The sequence below is a fragment of the Lepisma saccharinum genome, chromosome 23 (genome assembly GCF_977018435.1).
Source record: "Lepisma saccharinum chromosome 23, izLepSacc3.1, whole genome shotgun sequence".
Lineage (NCBI taxonomy): Eukaryota > Metazoa > Arthropoda > Insecta > Zygentoma > Lepismatidae > Lepisma > Lepisma saccharinum.
This window is the reverse complement of record NC_139251.1, coordinates 40,302,756-40,328,522: the sequence shown is the minus strand read 5'-3', so window position 1 is coordinate 40,328,522 and position 25,767 is coordinate 40,302,756. Positions and strand designations below refer to the sequence as shown.

The 25,767-nt window shown below is 40.3% G+C and overlaps 1 protein-coding gene across 7 annotated transcripts in view; it reads left to right on the top strand.

The window, feature by feature from the left end:
• Pkn (serine/threonine-protein kinase N) overlaps window positions 1-25,767 on the top strand; it is a 183,958-nt gene that overhangs the window by 143,550 nt on the left and 14,641 nt on the right. For 4 of the 7 annotated variants that reach the window (XM_083144599.1, XM_083144598.1, XM_083144597.1 and 1 more), the window contains 2 exons: window positions 21,952-22,092; window positions 24,318-24,476. In XM_083144599.1, coding sequence (XP_083000725.1) covers window positions 21,952-22,092; window positions 24,318-24,476 — 300 coding nt within the window. The remainder of the gene's footprint in view (window positions 1-21,951; window positions 22,093-24,317; window positions 24,477-25,767) is intronic. The other 3 variants (XM_083144602.1, XM_083144601.1, XM_083144603.1) reach the window with 1 other exon arrangement.

Genomic DNA, 25,767 nt, shown 5'->3' with positions numbered 1-25,767 from the left:
TTTTGTTTATTACACATTTATTGTCGAAACATTACAAAATTAATGCATAGTGAATTATCAGAGTATGGAAAGTTTGTTTAGTGCAGAATGTGTACAATGTGTCCACCATTATGGTTCACAACCTCTTGCAAGCGAACCTTTACATTTGTCACAACCCTCCGGCACAAGTCCTCCGAAATTTCACGGCACAACTGCACAATAAAGGCCTTGAGTTGCACTACATCTGCAGGCTTCCTTGCGAAAACTTTATCTTTCAAGAAACCCCACAAAAAAAAGTCACAGGGATTAATATCCGGGCTATGCGGGGGCCACAATCTCCCACCTTCGTGACGTTCAGGAAACCGATTAGACATTACACGCACATTAAACATCTCATACAGGAAATCAAGAACAATGTTTGCAGTATGTGGGCGGGCTCCATCTTGCATGAACTACTGAGTGTGTAATTGGAGACCTGTTGCCAAGAGCTGCGGAATAAATGAGTTCTCCAACATTTCCTTGTATCGTTCTTTGTTTACTGTGCCGTCAAAGAAAAACGGTCCAATGATTCCATGAGTTGAAATTGCTGCCAACACACTCACTTTTTCTCCATAATTCTTACGTTCATGCAGTTTGTGAGGCTGTTCACTTGCCCAGAATAGAACATTTTGCTTATTTACCACACCATTTAAATGAAAGTACGCCTCATCTGTAAACCAAGTGTTGTGCAGAACATGATCTTCTTCCACGAACCACGAAGCAAACTGATGCCTTCGTTCCTTGTCCACTGCCGTTAGTTTCTGGACAACTGTCATTTTGTAAGGGAACAAGTGAAGATCAGAGTGGAGAATCCTTTGGATTGACCTACGAGATAGCCGCCCTTCTTGTTGATTTGCTTGGACTTCGTGCCAAAGCCACGCGAACTGCTTCAATGTTCTCAGGTGTTCGGACACTTGACGGGCGCCGTCGATTATTCTCCAACACAGAGCCAGTGGTTTCTAATTGTTGGCACAATCTGCGAATGGTCTGTTTACAGGGAGCCCATCTTGTACCAAAGTGTGCACGAAAATGCCTTTGTGTCGCTACCAAACACTTTGTTTCTGCAAAAAACATTACAACTTTCACCTTCTGTTCGACACTCAACCGGCCGTTATCCGCCATCTTGCAAACTGCTGTTTCGCAACAAAATAGAGTCCGATACTGACTTCTCCTGACATCTACCTGATTTTCCATGAACAAACTCACCCGCATACGTGTTTTGAACATTCAATATATGATATTAAAAATTTTATGAGGTGATTGAATGGTATGACATTTCGTGCGCCACCCTGTATTTGGGTGTGCATGTGCGAATAGGCAGAAGCCCCTACTGAGGTAGACTACATGTATGCATAATACAAACAATTCAAATAGCCTACGAAAAGCAACATATGTGTGTGGGGTTGATGGATTGAGGGTTCGTGTCCACTTTGCAAAGTCCCTGATTTTTCCAGGTATTTTACATAACTGTTTAATGATTTGATATGCTAAAAAATAAGAGTTACACTTCGACTTTGTAAGTTAATCAAATGAATCACGTTTGTTGAACATTTTTGAAAATAAATTAAAAATGAAATGAAAGAACCTTTTTATAAGCAATATTACCAAAAAAGAAAGATTGTTTGGAAGAAAAAACTAAACGTGTTTCCGGTTACAAATTCTGCAAAGCAAAAATCATTTGTTTTGAATTTCCTCAGTCCTAGTTTTGCTTTCCTGACTCCTCCAGTTGTCCAGGACTTTGGAGTCAGTGCGAACCCTGTAAATAAATTTTCTGAAGGGAATGGCTAAGTGACTTCACCCTGGCAATGTGTCTGCTGGCATAATATTGTCTCTACGGTGTATTTTCGCTTTTAGAATCTTATTCTACAGTAAAAATAAATGCCAGTTGCAATCAAGAAGCTATTAAATAGGGTTGCATACATGTGGGATAGAAAATGCCATTTTCAACGGCTCGTAGGATCGAATATTTTGGCCTTGATGAAAGTTGTCTTGTACGGCCACACCACTGTGTATTTATGTTCAAGCCAATTACAAGTAGAAAAGAAGAATAGTTGCAGTAAAACAATTCAGATCGACAGAATTTCGTAAATAATAATGTACCCAATTTCTTGGGTGTTTTGGACAAATAACAATATATGTTAAAAGTGCTTCAGGCAATTTTTTGCCCCAAAAATCTAGCAACCATTCTGCTGTGAAGTGGATTTTCCTATTTACATAATATTAATTAACCGTAAGCCATTGAATGGCAGAATGGACATCAGTTGCAGAAAACCCCTGATGTTGGAGAAAGAAAACAAAGTTTTTTATCCTTCTGCTCAGTGGTGGCGAAAAGGGATCACAGACCTTGTGGTGCGGGGGGAGAGCTAAAGCCCCTTATATGGTTGGTTTTGTATTGCAGTCATTGAGGAACCTTTCTTCCATAATGTAAAGAGTATAGAAAATTCCCCTCTATTCTAATTAGGTGAAACATAAGTGACACTAATAGAAGAAACCATTCAACAATCAAGGGGTGTTGTCGAGTGTCAAACGACTGCTTTTGACTCATAATAAGTTCAGACAATTTTAATAATGTACACAGTATTCTACAGAAGTCCTACGTAACCATTGCAATGTCTGTAGTGGCGCAAGAGTCTTTCTTCCTTTATAGCAAGTAGTGTCCGAGCTGAGACGAAAAATTCGGGACATGGATTAAAAGGAATGGACTGTACCGACTAAATCGGAACGTCGGATAGCCTTGCATCAATGGTTATAAAACTAAAATAGCCCAATATTCCAGACTGCAGACTTCTAGAGCCTGCCTCTGTCCAGAAACAACCTATTCATTTGCGCAAGGACAAAATCGAAATTAATGCAAAATTTGAAAAACTGTCATCGTATTTTCTGTAGGTTTTTATACGGTCATATTAAAAATTTTCATGGCTCGAGGGGTGGGCCATGGCCCCCCTGCCTCCCTCTACCCTCCTTGGGTACGGGCCTGCCCGTATTCGATTCCCGGTGCGTTCTGGGGTTGGGCTAATTTGAAGCTCTGTCAATGTTGGTGTGAATCACACACAGCCGTTGTTCGCGACCAACTCTGGTCTCGTATGAACTACGTAGGAGGATACAAGGCAGAGCTGAAATTGGAATGTGGAGGAAGGTGGATACTGTTTATTTTCAGTCTGCGAGAGGAACCTCGTCTTGTTCCCACGGAAGTCTTTAATTCTCAATGCCCGTGCTCTTTTGCGATGGTTATTCAACCGTGCCACGATCATTTCTCCCCGTTTTGGAAGCAGTCAAGCTCCACGTGCTGGTAAACAATGCGTGGGTGTTTGATGCAGGAAGAAGATTGTTGTATGGGCGCTTCAAGATTAACGACACCTTGGGTCACGTGACGAGCGCCCAACTCCCTCGGCCCGTGCTCTCGTAGGATTGCAGGACTTGCTCTTTGTCCCCCGTTCCGTGCTTTTAAGCTTACCACCGAATCTTTGTGCAAAAAGGTTCTTCTTATCCTACTATTTGCGTACGTTCATGTGCCACCGTGGACCACGCACAGAGTAGTCACTTGGGTGAGAAACGGGAGGGGCAGATAAATGCGAAAAGTCGTTTCGTGTTGGACAGTGTTTCCAACCGCAGCGAATTTACATTTCTTCAGACAAAATTACCTTGGCGAGGAAGAAGCTCGTAAGGACTGAATGTTATCTTTTAGAATAATATTTCTCGAAATATTAGGATAATTATATCAAACCCCACAGTGAATGTTTACTTTTTTTGCGTGGGAGAGGACAGTGGCGTTCCCAAGATATTTAATGGACATGGGCCGTGATGAGTAGCGAAGGGGCGGGGTCAGTACACCCAGTGGCATAACCACAGGGGGCGGGCGTTGCCCCCCAAACCTTTGTCGGAAATGAGTTATGGGGGGGGGGCAACGGGGGCCAAACATTGACGGCTAAATGTACCTGAAGGGGGCAATCACCTCCCACAACTTCAAATTTTATGCAAATAAAAACCCTTTTCGTAAAATTTTCTTCGTCTTATCAAGTTCAGACCCGTTGCTGGGCGCCGAACGATCTAAATGAAAATAAGCTGTAAAATTGATTGATTGATTTGTAGTTTTTAAGTTCACTTTACGCACAGAAAGGATAATCGGGACTGGACCTACAGTTTATTTAAAGTGGGATCCGAACCACTGTGCCATGTGCCTCCACCGGGTATCGAACCCGGTACCCCTTGATCACAAGGCGACGATGTTACCACTACACCATCGGGAGGCACAAAAGTTGTAAAAGAGAGAATGCATTGGCGTCCCGTGAAATTATTTGCACCCTATTAAATCAATATTGATTTCAGCCTGCAAAAAAATTGTACTCAAAAATTTTCTTGCTCGCTTGGCTCGCAATGTAGCACATTGTTCTCTGTAATGCATTGTAAATTACCAGACAGAGAAATAACACTCGTGTTCATTGATTTTGTTTTAAATCCATGAACAATTGTTTTAAGGGAAGGGAGCGTGAACATTTCAGACAATTTATGTAATTTTTGCTGTTGCTTTATTGTGAGATAGATGAATTGATTGTGTAATGTAATGTGTCCACATCGCTCCATGTTGCATATATGTGATACATATATCGTGCATGAAAGTTATACATGTTAATGTAAAAAAGAATTATATTTGTAATGCATTTATCAAGTATTTTCTGTCTTTCAAAAATAGTTTGTGTGCTTGTTTTCCATTATTAATGTATTATTAATGTGAATTGAACGTGTTGAAAAAATAATTCAAATAGTTTGTTCGATCACAATTGCTATAGCACCTACTTCTACCCTCTTTCTGCATAATTTACAAGGGTAATAACGTATTTCATACTACTACTACTACTACTAATAATAATAATAATGTTGGTCCCGAGTTCGAATCCCGGCTTGGGCATGGATGTTTCACCATATCACTCATCCCAAAATTTGCCAAAAGTGGCACAATAAGCGAAGTAAAATAAAGCAAATCAATAATAACAATAACATTATTATTATTATTGGTACGTTTATCCTGGTACTTCCCCCCCCCCCCAGACAAAAAATCGTGGTTGTGCCTCTGATGTATACCCCTAAAAATGAATTTTCATTCATTTCATTATGAGGCAAATTTCTTATAGTTGTGATAAACTTTATAAATTTTAATAGTTTCGTGGCTAAAACTTTATAAATGTTAATAGTTTCTTGGCTACTATTGATAATATCTATGCAACAGTGAAAGCAAACCACACGAAGATTCACGTGAATGTTCTAGAAAGAATTCTAAGCAGGTGTATTTTTTTCAGATTCTGGAATACCATAGCAATTTCTCGAAGGGAGAGGAAAGTTCTAAAACAGCTCCCCTGGCGTCGGCCAAACGTCAAGCCTCCCTTAATCCGCTGATGCGAATATAAAACAAATTCCTTGCGACTGTGCGAGTTCTTCTCCGGCGGTTAGCAACACTGTTGCGAGAAGCCGCGATGTCGTAAGGCACCACCGGCACACAGCTGACTGCTGTGCGGTGGGCAGGACAGAGCGGTGTGCGTGCGTGTACCGTTTGGCTCTCTCCAAGTACGGTGGCGGCTGTTGGCATTCTCTCGGTGCGTCCAATGTGTTCCTTTCCGATCCGAGATGTACCGGAACATCATTGCGACCGGTGGCGATCGTTCCGAACTCGTAAAGAGGAAGAAGTATGTTACGCTAGTCACAGTGAACAAGGAGCTCTCGCGTAGGCGTATCCCGCATCGAAGAAGAGCACCCGCGAACCAGGTGTGTATTCATTTCACTTTTCATAACTGGACGGTGGTCAGTCGTGGGAAAGTTATTTTTTAGAAGTATTTAGGCACTTCCCTCAAAAGTAACTCCGTTACTTGGAAAGTGACGTTAACTTTGTTCTCCATAAGATATTAATATAAATATATATATTCGTTTCTGATGGCCTGAAATTATACTAATTGTCAGGGCCTCCCCGATGCCGCAGTGGTAGCGTTGTCGCCTTGTAATCAAGGGGTCCTGGGTTCGATACCCGGTGGAGGCACATAGTGGTTCGGATCCCACTTTAAACTGTAGGTCCAGTTCCGATTAGCCTTACTGTGCATAAAGTGGACTTAAAACACCAAATCAATAAATCAACACAGTAATTGTCATTAAATTATTATACAATTTAGAGGTATTGCATTTCATAGTAAACCCTTGTACTTGATTTAAGTTGTACGCAAAACAGGGCCTGCGACAGGTTGCTTGAACACCAGAAAAATCCAATAAGCGTGTGAATACTTTAGGAAAATGTGAATGATTCAATAAGTATATTTTGCTCGTGAATATAGAAATGTCAACAATCTTTGATGCCCTTTGGCGAAACATTCGTTTAGTGAGCACGTTTACGAAAATTGGAGTACCTTATGCAGAATTAACAAATGGTTTGTTGTTCTATGTGTGTGTTTAAAACTTTCCTACTTGCATTTATATCTACCCACTTTAATTTATCAATGTACAGCTTCTGCTCACCCTGTTGAAATTTTCTGGCCCCGCCCCAGACGCGAAACCTTGCTCATAACGTATTACAATGTTAATTCATTGGGAGTCGTTCGCGATCCTTTTCTCTCTCTCTCTCTCTCTAGCCCCCTCACCCGGCCGTAGCCCCCCACCCCCTGCACATCGAAAGTTAACATATACCACAGACTGTCAATATAATTACCAACCCGCGTATAGACTTACTACACTAATCAAATGATAAGAGCCTTTTTTTTCGACTATGTACACACTATACGCTATGGCGGCAATTGAATGATTCAACAATCTATTCTGCCGGACCCTGTGGCCGAGTGGTTAGCACATCGCGTTCGCGTCCCGGGTTCGAATCCCGCACGGGTTTGGTTGTTTGTGAATGTCCATTCATCAATTTCATTAGCCAAGGCATAAAACGCGAAGTAAAATAAACTAAATCAATCAATCAACAATCTATTCTGAAAATAATATTTTTAGCAGTTTTAAACCTTCAGTACTGCTTGAAATAACCACTAACCAACAGGAACCAACTAAAGAATGAGGAATATTAAATAATTGTACTTGCAAAACAAGTACGTATATCATTAACGTGGGCTATTACAGCTTGCTTTGTCACCGTGGCGTCATACAATATGACGCAATCAGCTCGCATGAAGATTATTACCAAGTAATCGACCAAAACTCGAAAGCTAGGCATTATGGAAAACTCCCCCCCCCCCCCTCTTTCCCCGCTTATACAAAGAAAATGTTTTCTGTTCTTTCTCGTTCATTTTCGTGAAGTGTACATTGAAATGTAATGTTAGATGAATGGGAACTATATATGCCGTTTGAATGCATTATTCCAAAACTGCATTCATGCGAGAATTTCACTCCGTCAACTGTAATATCCTCAATTAGCCCTATGTCACCTGGTGACCACATTTCGCAAGTTCGGGGAGAGATTCTGATGAGCCAGCGACAGGCAAACCGCGACACACAACGAAGTGGCGCATTGCATATTCTGCAAGGATCTCGGCTACGATAGATAACTGTAATCACAAAGAGAGAGGAGCATATTCATTTATTTTTCAGTTCATTTCTGGCATTTATTGTGTTCCGAGATAAATTGCTCAAGTAGTAGTTCTGCATAGAAAAGCAGTTTGGACACCCCTGATTGAGAGTCATTTGCACCAATAGTTTTAATGTTCATCCTCTTATCACCGAGCGCTTCACGTTCTAAACCTACTATGAAGGGCCTCGTCTATAGCGTAATGGTAACGTCGTCGCCTTGTCCTGGATCCAGTACCCAGTGGGGAGACACAGTGGCTCGGATCCCACTTTAATCCAGTTCATATCAACCTATCTGTGCATAAGGTGGACTAAAAACAGTCGAGTTCATCTATTACACCTAATCATCATTAATTTGCGTCAAGGAAAACTGGAGAGAAAAACAACAATAAAAATCAAAACCCCGTACACCGACCAGCAGCGTAACTTGGTGTGCGATTTTAAAATGGTGGGCAGAACAGAACCTCTGGTTCCAGAAGATATGAAAAAGAACACCTCCAACAATTAAATTCTACCCTCGCCCGCCAAATTACGCCTACCAATGCCAACGCACACAATATTAAACATAAAATGCAGAGGGTGGCCAGTTTCCTTTCTTTTACCTTGAATTCTGAAAACGAACTATGAATAGGATTTTTTTTTGTACGAAATTTTGAAATTATAATGAAGTATTTTTGGGTGTGTCTCTAGGTACCCCCATGATATATACTATTAGTGCTTCTGCCCTATTCGATATTTCTTTTCTCTATGACTGTTATCTTAATTGCAGAATTAATAATAAAATGAAATATGGAAAAGAGAAATGCCCTGATATGAACTCTGCATCTGATGCAATGTTTTAAAGAATTTATTGTCAATTGGTTTTCTAAACTCTAAACTCGAGAAATTGGATTTGTGACAGTGTCTGGACTTCATCATGATAATATGTTGAAAAAGTTTTTTATTATTATTATTTTAACACCCAGCACGGTATCGAATCCCCCAGAACCATTGTTTACCATTTACTTTTACTTCCCAATGTAAAGTAGTAAATACTCGAACTAAGTTTGCAGCCTGAAGAATTAACATTAAACTCCTAGCATATAAATAAGCCATAACAAATCCTTAGTGTGGCAGTACACTACCACTAAGGAGCTGCGTTGGTGTAGTCGATAGGGCGTCTGACTGCCAGGCTGGATACCCGGGTTCGATTTCCGGGGTGGGTGATCTTGTCCGCGCATAAAGCGGCTCTGGGGTTCACCCAATGCGTGGTGCCCTACACTCATGGCATGGTTCCAAGTGCACGGAGAACTTTATCTAAGATGGCACAATAATAATGGAACATATTTGCCTCGGTACTGGTTATTTTTTTACTTTTTTCAGGCTATGAGGGATATTGAGGAACCATTTATGCACATGTGAATCGGTCCTTCAGTGATAGGTGTAATATTATTTACGGCTAAGAAAATTGGTGGGGTAATGGCAACAAGGAAGCTATTGTCGTGTTTTTGTATTGTAAAGATGTCGTGTATAAAGACTATTACAGTCGGGTCCCTTTGGTCTGTGGTATCTGTGAAGACAAAGACAGCATGGAAGAATAATAAGTTACTGTGCTTGCAAGTACAATAACGGCACTTCGGTCGTGTAAAAATTTAAGGTTTCGGTGACACACTCGTGTCCAACGTTCTCCTAATGTTTCTCCAAGTTGGACCAGAAAAACCTATCCTCTATCTCCCCCTCCACCGGAGAAGCAACAATGCGCATTGTTTCCAGCGGGAAATCACATTGGTATTCTGTGTGATGGCGCCATTAAGCAAAACATTGTGAAGTCATCAGTGGTTTTCGTGTGGAGCAAAGGTGAAGGCTGGCGCCGCTTCCTCCGTGACGTCATGCACCAATAAGGAAGATGGGAGGAGGAACTACACGTTTTTCGGGTTTAAGAGCAAAAAGGTGGGGGCTCATTTCTTAAGGCAAGGCAAAAACCTGTCTTCACCCAAGTCCCCCTCTTCAAATGTAATTGCTTATTAATAATGCTTAGCAAGAGAAGAAAAAGCTAATCAGTTCATAATTCCGTCATTTGATATTTTTTTGTTTGAATTAGAAGAGATCCTTGACCAGCACTGCCTACGCTCTCTTTTCCTGTGAATGACCTAATACCGTTACCTTTTAGTGCCGACAACTAAGTGAAATGGAAGTTAATTGTTAATTCACTTTTATAAATTCAGAACAATGAACCCCGTACGCTTGGATGAAGAAAGAAAGAGCATGACATGTGGACCAAACTGTGAATCTTAATGGCTAATATGCAAGCAGAAATGAAAGTGGTATAGAACAATGTAGCTGAGCTGTTCTTAATCCTCCTTTCTTTGTGAAAACGAGGGAAGCATTCACTTTTGTCAAACAAGGGTCCATGGATGACCAGGCGGAATGTTGCAAGGTCATCGTTGTTCCTTTGTGTTCTCGTTCACTTCATTAATCATGTTATCCCGTCGTCGCGACAGAGGGACGATGCGTAAATAATGAAATCTTCAAAAAACATATGACAGCTGGAACATTGAGATTGTGTAATTGCAATCTGAATGTCACAGGTTCGATTTTTGGCTGATGTTTGTCCTCTCTTCCCTCTTGTCAAATGCGAGGATGATACCTCAAATAAAGGCGTATTTCCGTAGTGAAGTAACCTTCCTTCATGTTTTGAACAAGAGGCACAGTAAAGACGTGTTGATTCAGACGAAATATTCATAACGTTACATTTCATTTTATGAAAGTCTCTGGATTTAGGATTATTCTAGATTGTTGTAGTTTTTTCATTCCACATACAGATATAATGTAAACCATCAAACCGGTCGTGGCAGAGTGGTCACCGTAACGCGCTACGAAGTCGGAGGTTCGAACCCCTGTTCAGACAGGGATGGAGTATTGTTCATTGTGTTTGTCCTCTCAATTCATCCTGTACGGCAGGATTAAACTAAGAGCGAGAATGTATGAAAAAGATGTTTAATATCGAAAATAGAAATAGATAAGGCAACGTAATAAATGGCAGTGACTTGCAAATTTGTCGTGTGAAGATTTCCACTTTCGAGAAATACAATCCGTGAGTGTTGTATCAAGAAAAATGCATTATCTCAATAACATTGCCTCGTTTCTTCTATTTCGTATTTTGCTTTCATTATAGTAAGTCATTCGGAGACGCAGGAGTCGAAACCCGGGTTCAATTCTCGGGGTAGGTGATCTAGGGTCGGAATTTCTCAGCCTCCAAGAAATGGTTACCGGGAAGTTGAAGGTGGTTGGAGCATGTTGTCCGTCACTTGATCTACAGCTGAGGTCGAGAATGTGTGGGATCTTACCCCCGCCATATGCCTCCATGCATGGTACAATGAGGACGGAGAACTTTACCTACCTGTAGTAGGGGAAGTTGAATACTCACTCCTCGGTTACCTGCTAGGTGTGGAAAGACTTAAGCCTGAATCACACGGAACTGGATATCCAGTAGGAATGCTCTAGTTGACGCTGGACTGGCTACCCATTTGCTAGTTTTCGCCTCACACGGTACTTGTTACACCGTACTTGTCGAGAGTCTTTCGTTCCTATAATGGCAGCAGCGCGAGATGTAAACAACGTATCACTTCACACTTTTAAAACACGATAACTATTCAACCGAGAGGAATATCGTTTCGTATTAAATGGTTTTAGGTAGAGAAGAATGGCGCTGATAAAATACATACTTTACAACGTTTACTATACACGTATGGAATAATATTTTAGCTTTTTCAATTGTAAACATGCCTTTCGTGCTGTATGCACTCGGAAACCACAGACAAAAAACGCTACTTTGTAAACTCACAGATTATCTTCACATGCCCAAACTTTGCTGTGATTGGCTGTTCCAGAGAATCTAGTCGAAGAAAGTTAGTAGCAATTAGAACATGTCCTATTCCTTCAAACCAGTGAAGCAGTCAGCCAGGCGGCCATGATTGCTACCTAGAAAGTTAGTTCAGCGCCAACTAGGGGCTTTATATTGTTCTGAATACAACGCATCCTGATTCTGTGTTGCTTGTAACATTTCTACCCAGTGGCGGCTATTAAGGGGGGGCAATTGACCTCCCACTTGTTGCCACTTTTGCTCCCGCGCTATGCTAAGCCTTATCTACCAAGGGTAAGTATACTGACGTTGCCCCCCCCCCCCCGCAGTTTTGGAACCCAATCGCCGCCACTGTTTCTACCAGTATGTTATCCAAAGCTAGAAGGAAAATAGAAATTCGTTACAAACGTAAGGGACAAGAGAATAAATAGCCAGTTGTTCATTATTCTAAAGATTGGGGGGAAGGGGGCCGACCATTATGGGATGTAAATAGACTTTATTCACAGAGGGATGGAACGTGCAGAAAGTAGAAAACCTGGCGCAGTAAATTTCCATGTAGATTTCATGCCACGCTGGGATGTTTCGAAGCATCAGTATCCCGTCTTAACATGCAAAGCAGGCACTTGACTACAAGAAGGGCGATATCCAAGCAGGCATAGGCGTTACAATCCAGGGACAACCGCAAGTGTGTTTGTAATGGCATGTAGGTGTTGCTAAATGCGTTAAGCTGGCTGAGGCACGATCGGCATGTTAACACATTATGGGAAGGCTGAGCGCATTTTTTTTAATGGGCCGTGAAGGAGCACACACAAAATCGAATTTTTCTCTTATTGAAAATACACTGCAGTTACTTAGGGTTAACGAGGCTCTGGCGATTGTTCCACACTCACGATATTTTCCTTAACGTTCATTCCAGTGTCAACTTGATCGCTGGCTCGTTGAACTGGTATTGGTTCATATTCTTTTTTAACAAGTACTTCTGTCTTCTGTATTACTATAAAGGTTTCACCTATCCTAGAGTCTGCTGAGGCGAGGTTTGTGCCATTCCCGCAAAATGTGGGTCCTAGAAAGATATTTTTCTTCGATACCCAGTGGCGTACACAGGATAATTTCAGAATGGGGCTTGCAGCGGCCAGATATTTGGAACATAACTTTGTTTTGAACTTGAACCTTCTGAAAGTATGCTAAATGGTGCATAATTACCTTAGAAACTGATGTAAGGAATAAAGTAGTAAGTGTAAACTTGATGCGAATCTTGCAGAAAATTTTTCATGGCGAGCGCAGCGCAAAAAAAAAAAAAAAAAAAAAATCGGACATCTCTGGCTCTTCAGCATACGCAGCTTGGGAGCAAGTCACAGTTCCGTCTTTACTAAATCTAATTCTTTACGAAGAGAGAACAACGTTGATTTAATGGGGTGCCAATACCGTTACGGAATAATGTATGTAAAAAGAATCCGTTGAGGGGTGGACTCGTGTTCACGTCCTGGCCGAAACATGTTTTTCTTCATCAGTTTCGTCTAATGCTCACTCATCCTCATCTTCGTGATAAGCCAACGAGCTTTCAGACCGAAGCAACAGGCGACACGTGCAACTTGTGTCCCTTCAGTTCGAGAAGTTGCATTTATTTGTGGCTTGGCTTGTCGCTTGAGTGTCGCCTCGGTCTATTTGCGCATGCGGGGCGAATGGTAGGCTAAAGGGTTTCGTGTGGCATATCACTTGTCACCTAAGGGAGCTTTCAGACCGAAGCTACACAATGCACGTAATTCAGAAAAAGGCCCTGTCTGAGCGACGCGTTCAGCTTCTTTGTATCTCTTCGGTTCGAAAGGTTGCATTGATTACGCAAGTTCAGTTTCCAAGCGACTCGTGTCGCTTCGGTCTGAAAACTCCCTGAAGCAAAACATTCACCCCGTATGCGCGAACAACAGACCGATGCTACACGATGCACGGTATTGAGAAAACGATCCAGTCCGGGCAAGACGCAAACGACAAGCTACACTTGCAGCTTGTCTGAAATCTCCTAAAAGCGACGCTAAACTAGGAATAAAACATTTTGGTGTCATTCATTGCTTTCCAATTTGATCTTTTTTCCTCCTCTCGTTCGGTCCTCTCTTGCTTAAACGCAGCCCCTCATTCCCTCGAGCTACAGATATAAGGGTAGAATTCATATGTAACGGAATACAGTGCAGTAGAGAGAACAAAAGATGTCCAATAGGCGTTGTCTGCAGGTGTAGGATTGAAGGACGTTTCGAAGTAGGGCGTGGCACGGTTGAGGTCCGAAAATGCCGCTAGTTCTGATGCTGAACAGTACTTTTCTTTTTTAACAGTCGCAATGTATACGCACGGGAAATTTGGCAACCCTAACATAAGCCGGTCATTGAAGGACGATTGGTTTCAATCTTTTCAATTCTGTGTCATAAATCCGTGCTGTTTTGTTTGTTCTTGGTCACACGCTGCGGCAAAGAAGCACCAGTTGTAAGGACGTTGTGTTTGCGTGGCTTTTGTTTTCGTCACCAACGCATGAATGTTTGAATATGTTTAATCTGCTGAATGTTAGTTTTTCGTTGTTTATATAGTGACGGTCATAGACATAACTTGGTGTCGGCAGGGGGCGCTCACCCCCCCCCCCCCAAAATTTGCAGATTTATTAAAGTTTACCTGTTGGTGTAATTTTTTTAATCTTCTGGAAGCTGGAGTTTGTTCTGTCCCTCCCCCACTCCCCGGTTTAGGCCCAAGTACGCTGCTGTAACTGCACCAGGTAGAACTTTTAGGAGCACGATCGAGACGCTCTGTCAAGGTCTTAGTTTTTACGTTATAACTTCGTTATTTTTGGCTAGAATTTCGATTTTCTTTTTTCATATTGTTGTTAACACATGTATTTAACAGAAATTATTGCGTTTCATGAAAATGGCGGGGAAAAAAGCGACTTCTTTTTTGCGTCTTTTTTAAAGGGAAAAATGTTGCCGACCAAGGAAGGCCGGCTTTGTTGTTCTAAAGCAATGCGTTTCCCCTCATCCCTGGAAACTGCATTGGAAGAAAGTTTGTATATCGGTACCCGAGGTAATTTCTATGTGCATCTTGACATTTTCATGTCTTTTTTTTCGGGGGGGGGGGGCGGGGGGACCCCATATTTTTTAAAAAAATGGGGGATTCCCCCTCCATGTATACGCCGAATGTGCATAAATTTTATATCGTCTGAATCTGTGATTCATTCCGCGTACAACGGTATATCATTCATCTCTCTAGGACAATTAATTAGCCTCTGAGCTACAGTCATTTCAAGGTACCGCTGAATTTTGAAGCTTGAATCAGTGGCGTGCTGACCATTCCTTTTGGGTTTACAACTCGCGTTACATTGGTCATACGATAATAATACAAATATTTTTGTGTTCCTTACATGTCAGCGATAATTTCCATGTGCATGTCGACACTGTCATGTACTTTTTCCTTGGGGAGGGGGGAAATCTCCATTTTTTTCAGAAATTTTAGAATTTTGAGTTTCCCCCCCTCCCCCGCCACATATACGCCGAATTTGCATAAATTTTATATAGTCTGAATCTCTGGTTCATTCCGCGTACAACGGTGTATCACTCATCTCTAGGGCAATTAGCCTCCGATCTACACTTATTTAATTGAAATCTGCTCGGTCATCAAAGGGGTTACATGTGAAAATGGCCTTGGGCTCCAAAAGGTACCGTAGAATATGAAGAGAAGTTCTGAGGATGTGCTGTAGACTTGTAGTCTATGTACGTAGATTACGCTGGTTTATAGTTTGCATAGTCTACGTAGACAAAAACATAATTTATGATACTGTTTTGAAAAGTGCCATTTTTCAATCGTGTCTGTTCATATCTGTAACGGGCAGGACCTGAAATGGAACGCCGTTCAGGTTCATAAATGTCTGGGACCTACCCGTTCCGTCTCGTCACTGTCGTAATCGGATACTAAAAGGATAACAGCATGGTAACGGAAGTAAAGCGTTACGTGAAAATTCCCATTTCGAGCCCTGATAATAGATGATCCCAACTTAAGAGTTCAATGTGGGGCCTTGTAGGCTTTTACGTTTCAAATCCCCACCGCAAAATAATTGTTTCTTTGTCAAAAAGTAGTTTCTATTTCGTTAGAGGAAAGTGTTGGTCATTCGGCGCAATGTCGCAGTTTGAACAGCGTGCACACGATAACGCACCGAGCCACATATCACACAGAAATTCGGCGCCTTAATCTGAAAATGTGCTCCAAGAGGACGCGCAACCATAGAAGACATAAATGGAATACGACGACCGAACTCGGGATATTCGAAAAGAAGCCTTTTGCTTTCTTCCAACAATTACAGGACCAGTGGAACAAGTGTGCGTGTGTGCGCGCGCGCGCAAAGATCCTAATGTTATGGCGCCATATGCCCTACTATTACAGTGCAACACCACATTTCTGGGAACTTTTGGATTGCCCCTTGTATAATATGTGCGTGTCCATCGTGCCCTTCGAAAGTCATAAGGAGTCTGTCTACTCGATCGAATATTTTCTGCTGGTACTTCTAGGCTCGTCCCGTTCTCCGAGCGCGTTGAATGCTGGATTGACGATCTCTCATTACCGAGCCAAGGGTCCCGTGCGTGAGTGTCCGTCCATTCATCAGTTTCACCACTCATCCCAATCTTCGCAAATAAGCCAAAAGTGGCACAAAAAGCAAAGTATAATAAAGCAAATCAATCTCATTACCGACGTTCTCTGGCTCTTGTCCTGACGTAGACATCGTTGTTCGTTTGCGAGTGTCCCTTTATCAGTTTAATCTAATCACCTTTCGCACTCGTCGCCACGATTAGCCTGAAGGAACAAAAAGCGACGTAAAATAAAAATACTAAAGTTAAATGTCGGGCGTTGTTATGAGGGATGAATTCCTATGCCTTGCGATTCTGTAAGCACCCTAAGGGTTTTTTTTTTTTTTCGCTGGCCGAAAATAACAAAACCTTGAAAGGTGATCCGATCCGGTGCATCTGGCGGAAGTGTGAATTGAGAGCGTATGACCTTCAGAACCTGTCTTTCACGTGGAGCCCGGGGCATGGGAGTAGATATGTGGTGAATTTCTCAAATGAATGCAGATGCCCTGTACTCTTCCATTTGCTCCTTGAGTGTGTGAAAGCGATGTGGTTGAGGTATATCGCTTCTCCACAAGCACATTGTCGTTCACTCTGTGGAACTTTGTCACGAAACCAAGACTCAGTGGCGTGCCCAAGATTTTCGAAAGGGGAGGGGGCGGGGTTAGTAGTCGGTACTATATTTTCGAGCATTTGACTGTTTTTTTTTTTTTTTTTTTTTTTTTTTTTTTTTTTTTTTAGTAATGCTGGCTCAAAGTAGCAGTATTGACACGCCACTTTCGAGACCCCTTGATTACAAGGTGGCATCGTAACCACTACACCACCGAAATCCCAACATTATCATTTGATCATGTTAATAAAGCAATACAGGTTATAAATACATTTTTTTCTCAAAATAATCGATCTGTTGTTTGGTATTTTCGTTATTATAGGTCGCTTTTCTGGCCCTTCTGACCAATTGCAAGGATGATGATGATTAGATGAAATTGATGGAGGAACACACAAAGACCCCTTAATGAGCCCTGCCACCAAGCCGGCTATTTGAACCTTCTAAATACACTTTATTTGTTGCACCATAGTTTCAAATCATCCCACAGTGCATTATTATTACAAAGAGTTGCAATTTGACAACAGCAATGGCAACATGCAAGTAGCATTTCATGTTTGTGTTATTGTTCTTTACAAAATTTACCGGATTTATTCATCAGAGTAGCACTTGTGACCAAAATATAGGTTGTTTTTTTTATTTATTTATTTATTTCATATGTGCTACATATGTTTGGATGGGGCAATGGGGATGTAAGTTATACTGCCTGCCCCTTTGGCCCTATCATCTTTTTTAAGAAGTCTGCAAGAAGATATAAAAATCACCCACCTTTATGAAATTAATTCTCACGCTACTGAAAAGAGGCTAAGGAAGACTCATAATTACAGTACAAAGATTTCTAGTATACTAGATAAATCTTTGTCCTGTCAGTTGACTTCTTTAATCACAAACGGTTATGTTTCTCTTTATTGGTTATGTTTCTCTTTATTGGCGGTCATTGGAGACAGGTGGATCAGAGGGACAGAGAGAGGAAATGTAGCAGCCATATGAATGACAAAATTGTCTTCAGTAAAGAAAAGAAGAAGAAGTAGTGTACTTAACATTTTTCCCCCTTCTTGTAATGTTTGGGATTTACATAAAATTATCTTCTTCCTTTACAATTTGCAGTAACTATTTTGCATGAGAAGTGGAACTTGTAGAGAAAGTTGTAATTTTTCTCGTCTGCCACAGCACATCTTTATGTAAAGAGAAATTGCTCCACTTCTGTTGATTGTACTGAAAATGTGTAAACCTTGGGTTTCTTGAAAACACTAGGTTTATATTCGGTCTCTCTTTACATTCTACACTTTCAGGTCTACTGAATGCAAATACCAGTTTGTTTCACTTCTTTCCCAAAGTTAACCCGTAAGGATGCGTGTATGGGTAAAAATTACTCAGACTATTTTGAAATATATTTTCGATCACTTCCGATGAGTGTCAGAGGCAGGGGCGATTCCTCCATGTAGGAAGTGAGAAACTTCCTACAGTTCATTTATACTTGCTTCCAGTTATCTACATTTTAGGAGTTTAATAATAATGCGCGTTATAAAATTATGGGCTCAATGTACGTACAACTGACTAGGTTAGCTACTGTCAAGAGTTGATTGCTGTCGCTCGCAAAGAGGATGGACACCACAGGCTTTGCTGCCCCGCCTGAGGAACTTCGCTGGTATTACTACAAACAGATGGGTGAGGAGTGGAAAAGGGATGGGGGGAAGATTGCAGTTTTAAAGCATCCAGCGAGGAAGTATCCGAGAGTTTCCTCAATCAGTGATGCCAACTCCAGCAAAGTGGTACTGAACCTAGCACAGTATGATCTTTGTTGGCACCTAGCACCCTGCTTTTGGCATAATGATAAAATATAGCATAATCTGCAAATGTGAGTCTCTGGGAGATGGCAATCTAATTCAAAGGAATATGTTTTCAGGAAATAAAAGTAAACTTAGTTCCAAATCTTATTTTTACTTCACCAGCGGAAATATTTCAAAATGTCTACACTGCGACAAGCTTTTTACAACCATGCCACGATCCATCCTCTATCTTTCCTTTAACTTACCAGATTTTGTTTGTGAGGAAATTTGATGGCAAGAAATCGATAGAAGGTTGGGGGGTAAATAGCGACTTTTCTAAAATCGTTTAAAGTTCTATGCTGAACCCATTTAGTTTGGTGAGTCATCATACACAATTCTTCAAACCTTCCTCGGTTTACCATAATTTCTTCCTACACCCCAAAAAGCCACGAGTCGCCACTGGTCAGAGGCCACACTTGTCAGTGCGTTTCCAGTGAAACCTTCTAAAAGTCGGGACCTTGAATTGGCTGTTAGTTTGTTCATTCCGCTTGCAGGGCCGTAGAAACACTGCCTGGGTAAATTTCACCCAACATGAATCCATACTGTACGTTTCAGTTTGGTATTTCAACATGTTATTTTCTATGTTCTTCTTAAAGGTTCAATTTTTGTAGATGCAAAATAATCTAATACTGTTGTTTTTAGAGGTTTTTGTTTTATCTGCAATATTTCGTCCTGGTTTCCCATAACTTTTTCAAGTTTACACCAAGATACACACACAACCTCACCAATGTATGGTCCACCGTTGCCTTGTAATCAAGGGGTCCCAGGTTCGATACTCGGTGGAGGCACATACTGGTTCGGATCCCACTTTAAACTGTAGGTCCAGTCCCGATTAGCATTACTGTGCACAAAGTGGACTTAAGAACAACAAATCAACCAATGTATGGCTCAAAATTTACCTTTACACACCCCTGGATAATTGTAAAAAAAAATCCCTGTCCATAAAATTTCATTTGAAATTATTACAAATTTTAAAATCCATTTACAGTATGATGGTGCATAATGAGTGAAATGTTTTCTTACATCAGCTATTACTATTATATTGTCAACTGATTCTATAGAGTAAGCTCCAGAAATTTATTGAGGCAATTTCGAGATACCTTTTTCCCCCAGAACTAATTTTGGAGGGAAAGTTTTTCATAATTCAATGTTTCATGTCTGATGCCTATTAGTCTGTGATTTTCGAAAAGTATTGGTCTCCTGCAATTCCTGATGGGCTTGGGAATAGTGATTTTTTTATGGCTGAATTGAAAAGTGGCATATAATCTTTGCAACAAGAACAGTCCAGAATTTTGTTAGCAGATATATATCCAAGTAGTGACATTACAACCATGTAGAATATCCTTAATTTTGATGGTAAATTTTGTTGCACCTGGCAATATCACTTAGATCAATTCCATGAACAAGGAGTCTCCCTCATGTAATACCAGTTCAGCTGGAATGGAACATAAGGTAGGCAAGAGCAACCAAGAATCCGTTCAGAAGTTCCATTTAAAATTTGTATATAGACAAGTGCCCTGGCAAGAAAATAAATGTCAACTAGATAAAGAACTGAATATTTATTGAACAACAAAGGGCAAAATTGTGATATATGATTGTTCATCCTAGTAATTGACTGATTGAGTTGGTGCTTTTAACTCCACTAAATGCACAGTAAGGCTAACAGGGACTGGACCTACAGTTTAAAGTAGAATCGGAACCACTGTGCAACGTGCCTCCACTGGGTATCGAACCTGGAAACTCTTGATTACAAGGCGACAACGCAACCAATACGCCTTTGAGGAGGCTCTATTTTCATCCTATTGTATGAATCTACTGACAAATTTCTGTGCTGCTAGTGTTTCCAACCCAAATCATAATCCACTAAAATGTCATTTTTTTTCTTTTTGTTCATAAAATCGCTATTTATAAACCCATCAAGTCTGTATATGCCCTCTATCGACTCCAAAGCACATATTAGCAAGTGAGCAAAGTTAGAGTACACAACTTTTGACACTGTTTAAAAGAATTACCATGTTATTCTTTCAAAGAATTTACACATTAGAATTAAACTTGAAGAGTTTAGTAGTCTCATGGTTCAATAGTTGGAACATTTGTCCAGATGCAGGACCCTTGATTTCTGGTTCTGCTTTTAGGAACTTAGATTTTTAAGGGATTCTTACATCATGCCAGGTTTTAACTGATTAACTAACCCAAAGTTGACCTCAGTGTATTATTGTAAGTTTAAAGTATTCAAACCATGGCTAAAGTTAATGGTTGAAATTTGTATAGGCCTTGTGTTATGGATGAATCATTGCCTGCACTTTACTTAAAAATGTAATAAATATATTTTAATTACAAAGGTGAAATTTGAGAAATGATGGCTTGTACATTCCACTTAAGAGGATTCCTCTAACTTGAGTCAACTGTCAACTTATTTCATCTCTTTTCCAAAATAATGCAGCAATAGAAACTTTTATTATTGTTCTTGACTATATACTCATATCATTAGGATAAGAATTTAATTGTAAGGTACGGCTGGAACTTTGTGGTCTGTGCCAGAAATTACAGCTGTGTAGAATTCAGTTGAAGATTCCAGTTAATTAAAAGCTGAGATGAAATCACAATAACAGGTCATTCCGGGTAGCTGTAAGAGACATTTCAGACCAAAGGCACACCCAACACATGTCACTTGGGAATGTGCGAATCAACAGCAAGGGTTCACACTCTTCATATAAGTCTGCGTTTGATTGGTGAAATCCTCAGACGACATGTCTCGTGTGTCATCTGTCGCTTCAGTGTGAAATCTCCCTCAGGGCTAATCGTTTCAGTAACATGATCAGGACAAGTTTTTAAATCTTTTAACCCATAATAACCATGTGTTAACCCTTCCACAACCCTTCTTCCTGAAAAAAGGTCAAAGTTGGTCTAAAAATTTAGGGGACAAATGGAGAGGTTTTTATACCTTTTAATTTATATTAATCAAGTTTTAACCCTTCCATGACTCTCTCCCCAAAGTCTGTCCAAAAATTTAGAGTACAATCTAGGTACATGTTGTGATTTTATCTCAAGTTTTAATACTTTAATGGCAAGTAGCTTGAAATATTAACTTTTTTATGACTTGAATCTTCATGTGATTTAATTTTCAGTAACTAGAATAGTTGCATGGCACTGTAAACCTATTTTCTATCACATGTGTCTAAATAATAGCAAAAGCAAACTGCACGAAGATTCAGTTGAAAGCTCTAGAAGGAATTTTAAATGAATCTGATTTTTCTGAATTTGGAGTGTCATAGCAATTTTTGAAAGGAGGAATGTTCAAAAAAATTTCGTTGGCACGAATTGAAGGTTCAGCAGCACCTTAAAGTATCATTACAATGTGCTTCACCTAACATGTAACTTTTTTTTTATTATTTGGAATGGGAAGTAGTTGTCTACATATAGATACACACTTTTTCTCAATGACATGTAGTCTCATGTGCATGTTAGTGGAGTGGTACCTTTGAGGGGTTGGGTTTTGAAGCACCGTCCCTATTCCTGTTGCAGAGTGCACTCAGGGAGTTTGACTTCTTAAAAGAGGAACGTGCCTCCCCCGAATTGGACCAGATCCAGGCTCGTGCACTTCATCTAGCAGTCCACCAGCCATCTCCCTCACCCGAGCCTGTGGTTGAATTTCCAGAGGATGAGGTATAGGATAAGCAAGCACCGTTCATCCGGTCTTATGAATGTCCTTCACCTATTAGCTGTCAGGCTTTTCTTCTCCTTCACAGATCTGTGGTCGACTGCCATGTGATTGTTCTGTGGTAGCTTGTGGTGACATAACCTTCAACTTTTGTGCTGTCTTAACTTTCCTAGTGGTGATGTCCTTAAGAGTACCGTTACTGATGCATGCAGAGTGTATCTTCTTTTGTTCAGGTGTACTCTCTTCACTTTTCCCTCACTGTTCCTTACATTAACAAAAACATTCCTCCGTTATTGTTCTTAAGGACGAGGGGTACAGTTTCCTTCATGAAGCGCAAGTGGCCGAATGAGATGGAGATCCACATTTCAACCAAGATGAGAAAAACCCCAGCAAATTCGTGACTGGAGTGGACAGTCATTTGTTTGCTTCCCTTTCTCTTGTCAGAGTGCTCTCATGTTGCCATATGCATAACTTCCCTCCCCTGCTCCATTGCCAAGAACTTCAACAACATTAAATATTATATCTCTACTTTCAGCGTGTAGTTTTCTCCTTTGTGATAATACAGTGTGTCCCACTTGTTACTTTACCTGGCATTTTGGTGATAAGTTTGTCAAGACAGAAGACACAGCAGCAAGACAAGAACTGCACAAAGTTCATTCTGTGAGGATGGGAGGGGAATGGTTGTGTGACATCAGGCGGTTGGCCAAGCTACATGCTGCCAGTCGCCTTCTTCTGTTCATTTTCAGCAACCACATAATTTCAAAAGGATATTGACCACCATGCTGCCTCAATCATATGATGCCAGATTACTTCCTTGGGGGTTAGTTGAAAGGGCGAGTGTATGAAAACAAACCAGTATTGATCAGTGCATTGAGAGAAAGTATCGTTCAACAAATTCAGCACTTATGTCAGGATATGCTTACCAGCTGGGGTGTCGTGTCCAGGCCTGTCTGGAGGCTAATGGTGACCATTTCCAGCACATATTGTGATGTCACTGCCTTTCTCGCAGACTGAGGTACATACAGTTCACATTTTGTTGCTGGGTAAAGTAGCGAGTGGGGTTTTTCTTGGTCAAGCTGCACGTGGTCTAGCGTTGAATGGAAGTTAGAAATTTCCATGGGCTTTTATGAAATGCCAAAGCATTGTGATTGGTGAAATTTGAAGAACAAGAGTTTTTATTGTCTATAAGAAATGGATTGGAGTTGAAACACATTGTTAAATGATATTCCTACTAAACGTTTAGTTCAGGAATCAAGTTGGAGATTCACTTACAACAGTGTGAGGAGAAAACCATAGCCTATATCTCACCTTCCTCTTATTTTCTGATATCTGCATTTTGACAGAATTGATACAAATGTGGACCCAATGTGAAACTGTACCTCTTACCTGTAAGTACTCTTCACTCTCTTTCAAAGTGCTGTTAACTGAGAAATTGAACTTGCATGTTGTCCTACTAATGATTGTTCTTGTGTTGTGATGTGATCATGCTTCAGATCAGCATGAACTTTGTGTTTCAGATCATTTAACCAGGAGCTTTTCTTTCAGAACCTGTACAGAATTTCAGGTGAAGCATATGTTTTGTTCATTGATTCTCTGTGGCTGAAAAGGAACAAGTGCCTGAAAAATACAATTCTGTTTCAGGAATTTTATGTAGTATGCTTAATTTTTGGAAGTTAGTGGAGGGATTTGCAGATATGTTGAACATTTAATTTCATGTGCATACTCACTATACCAATTGTCTTATGCAATGTGGTTTCAGTATTTTTGTCAGGCTTTCATAGCCTTTAAAATAGAAACAATAAAGTAAAACTTCAAACAGAATATAATGGGTAACTGAAAGAGTTTTTATTCAACTATAAGGGTACTTCTTCTTGTACGTTGTTAAACTTGGAAACATTGTACATAAAAAAAAACTACGTTGAAATAGGTTCCAAAGTCTGATGGACTACGGGGAAATGAATATATGTATGTAATTTTTGTGTGTTCAATATACAATTTTGACGGTAATTTTTCACTTAATTTATTTATAGTACTTATGGGCGAAAAGAGTTTTATATTTCACACCTTTTGAACTAAAATGGGGGAATGGTACAATACTGTGCAAAAAAAAAAAAAATCGTACCATTTGCCTCATATTGAAACATTTGAAATGTAACCGTTAAAATCCAGTATATTACTGGTGAATGTACATGAATAACATTTAGCAAGAACACTATTTTATTTTTTCCAGGTTCCATTCGAAGCTCCAGATGTTATTCGAAGGCCTGGCGCAAGAGGATTGGAATATCGGGACAGTGCCTATGAATCGCGCCGCCATTCACAGTTCACTGGAATGTCAATAGACAATTTCAGACTCATCAGTGTACTTGGAAGAGGGCATTTTGGAAAGGTATGGTTTCTCATTTTGTCAGTATACAAAAACAAGAATAGTCTACCACAGTAACTGATAACTGGCAGACACAGTTATATTTATATTACATATCACTCAGGAGAGTGAACAGCTTGGAATGCTACAATATAAAACTAATATGCCTATCAGTGGCGTGGCGTGAGATTTTTGGAAGTGTTACCGGTTATCAGTAGGACATTTAAGGAAGGAGCCTTAAGACTTGGTTGCCTCCCCACTTCATGCCCCCCCCCCCCCCTCATGTCTTCCAAGTAGTTCGTATAATATTATTCTGGTACGACTGCAATTCAATACTAGATTTTTGTAAAGTTATTAATCAGGAAAAAAAAATGTTGGCATAAGCACTGAAGTGAAATCGCAAACATTGGTTGTTGACATGATAAACATTAGCGTAATAAAGAAATACTTAATTTGATACAGAAACATCGAAGTAATTAACACCGCTTGTTAATTAATTGACAATGCCCGAAAACAACAAAAGGACGAAAGACACCACTCACAAAACTCTCACTGCACAGTCCCTCCCGCCAACCATTGTTTACTTTTGTAGCATGTGAAGCACCCTCCTTGTCCCCTCCCCTCTCAGCATCAGTGCTTCCCCAATAGACAATATTTCCTTCAGAACCTTACACTGCAAAGAAGTCCAGTTCTACTACTGTTGCCATCTTACTTCTTTTGAAACCAGATTTGCCCAAATTGCGAAACTTTTTGTTTCAAATAAGACGTATGTAGATTTAGTCTTCAACTGTTTCCTAACTACTCCCACTCCCATGTTTCGCTAAATCCACAGAAATCTCATTTCTGACACCACTACTATTTCGTATATTTTACGTTCCTTGCTCACTTTATAGGATAATCGTAATTGTGACTATGAGGATGCATGGTGAATTATTTAAATAAAATTATTATTATTTTGTGTATGTAATTATTAATTTTTATAATTGTGTAAGTAAAAGAATAACAACAAACATTGAAATAACTATTTCTTGCTGAGGATTCGAACCTGCGACACCTGACACTTCAGAGCATGCTAAGATAACAATCGGGAAATTATGTTTGTAAGTAATGTTTTCACCCAAAAACAGTGCTGCTACCTCAAAAACATTGCTTCAATCCGAAATTATTGCATTCCTGCAACAACGTATGTCAATCTCAATAGGCCTTTCAACAATTATCACAAATTCCTGTAACTGAAATAATAATATATGTGTGAAATATAGAATTTTATATACTGGTAATGTGCTGATTGCTCACAATTAAATACAAACTAAAG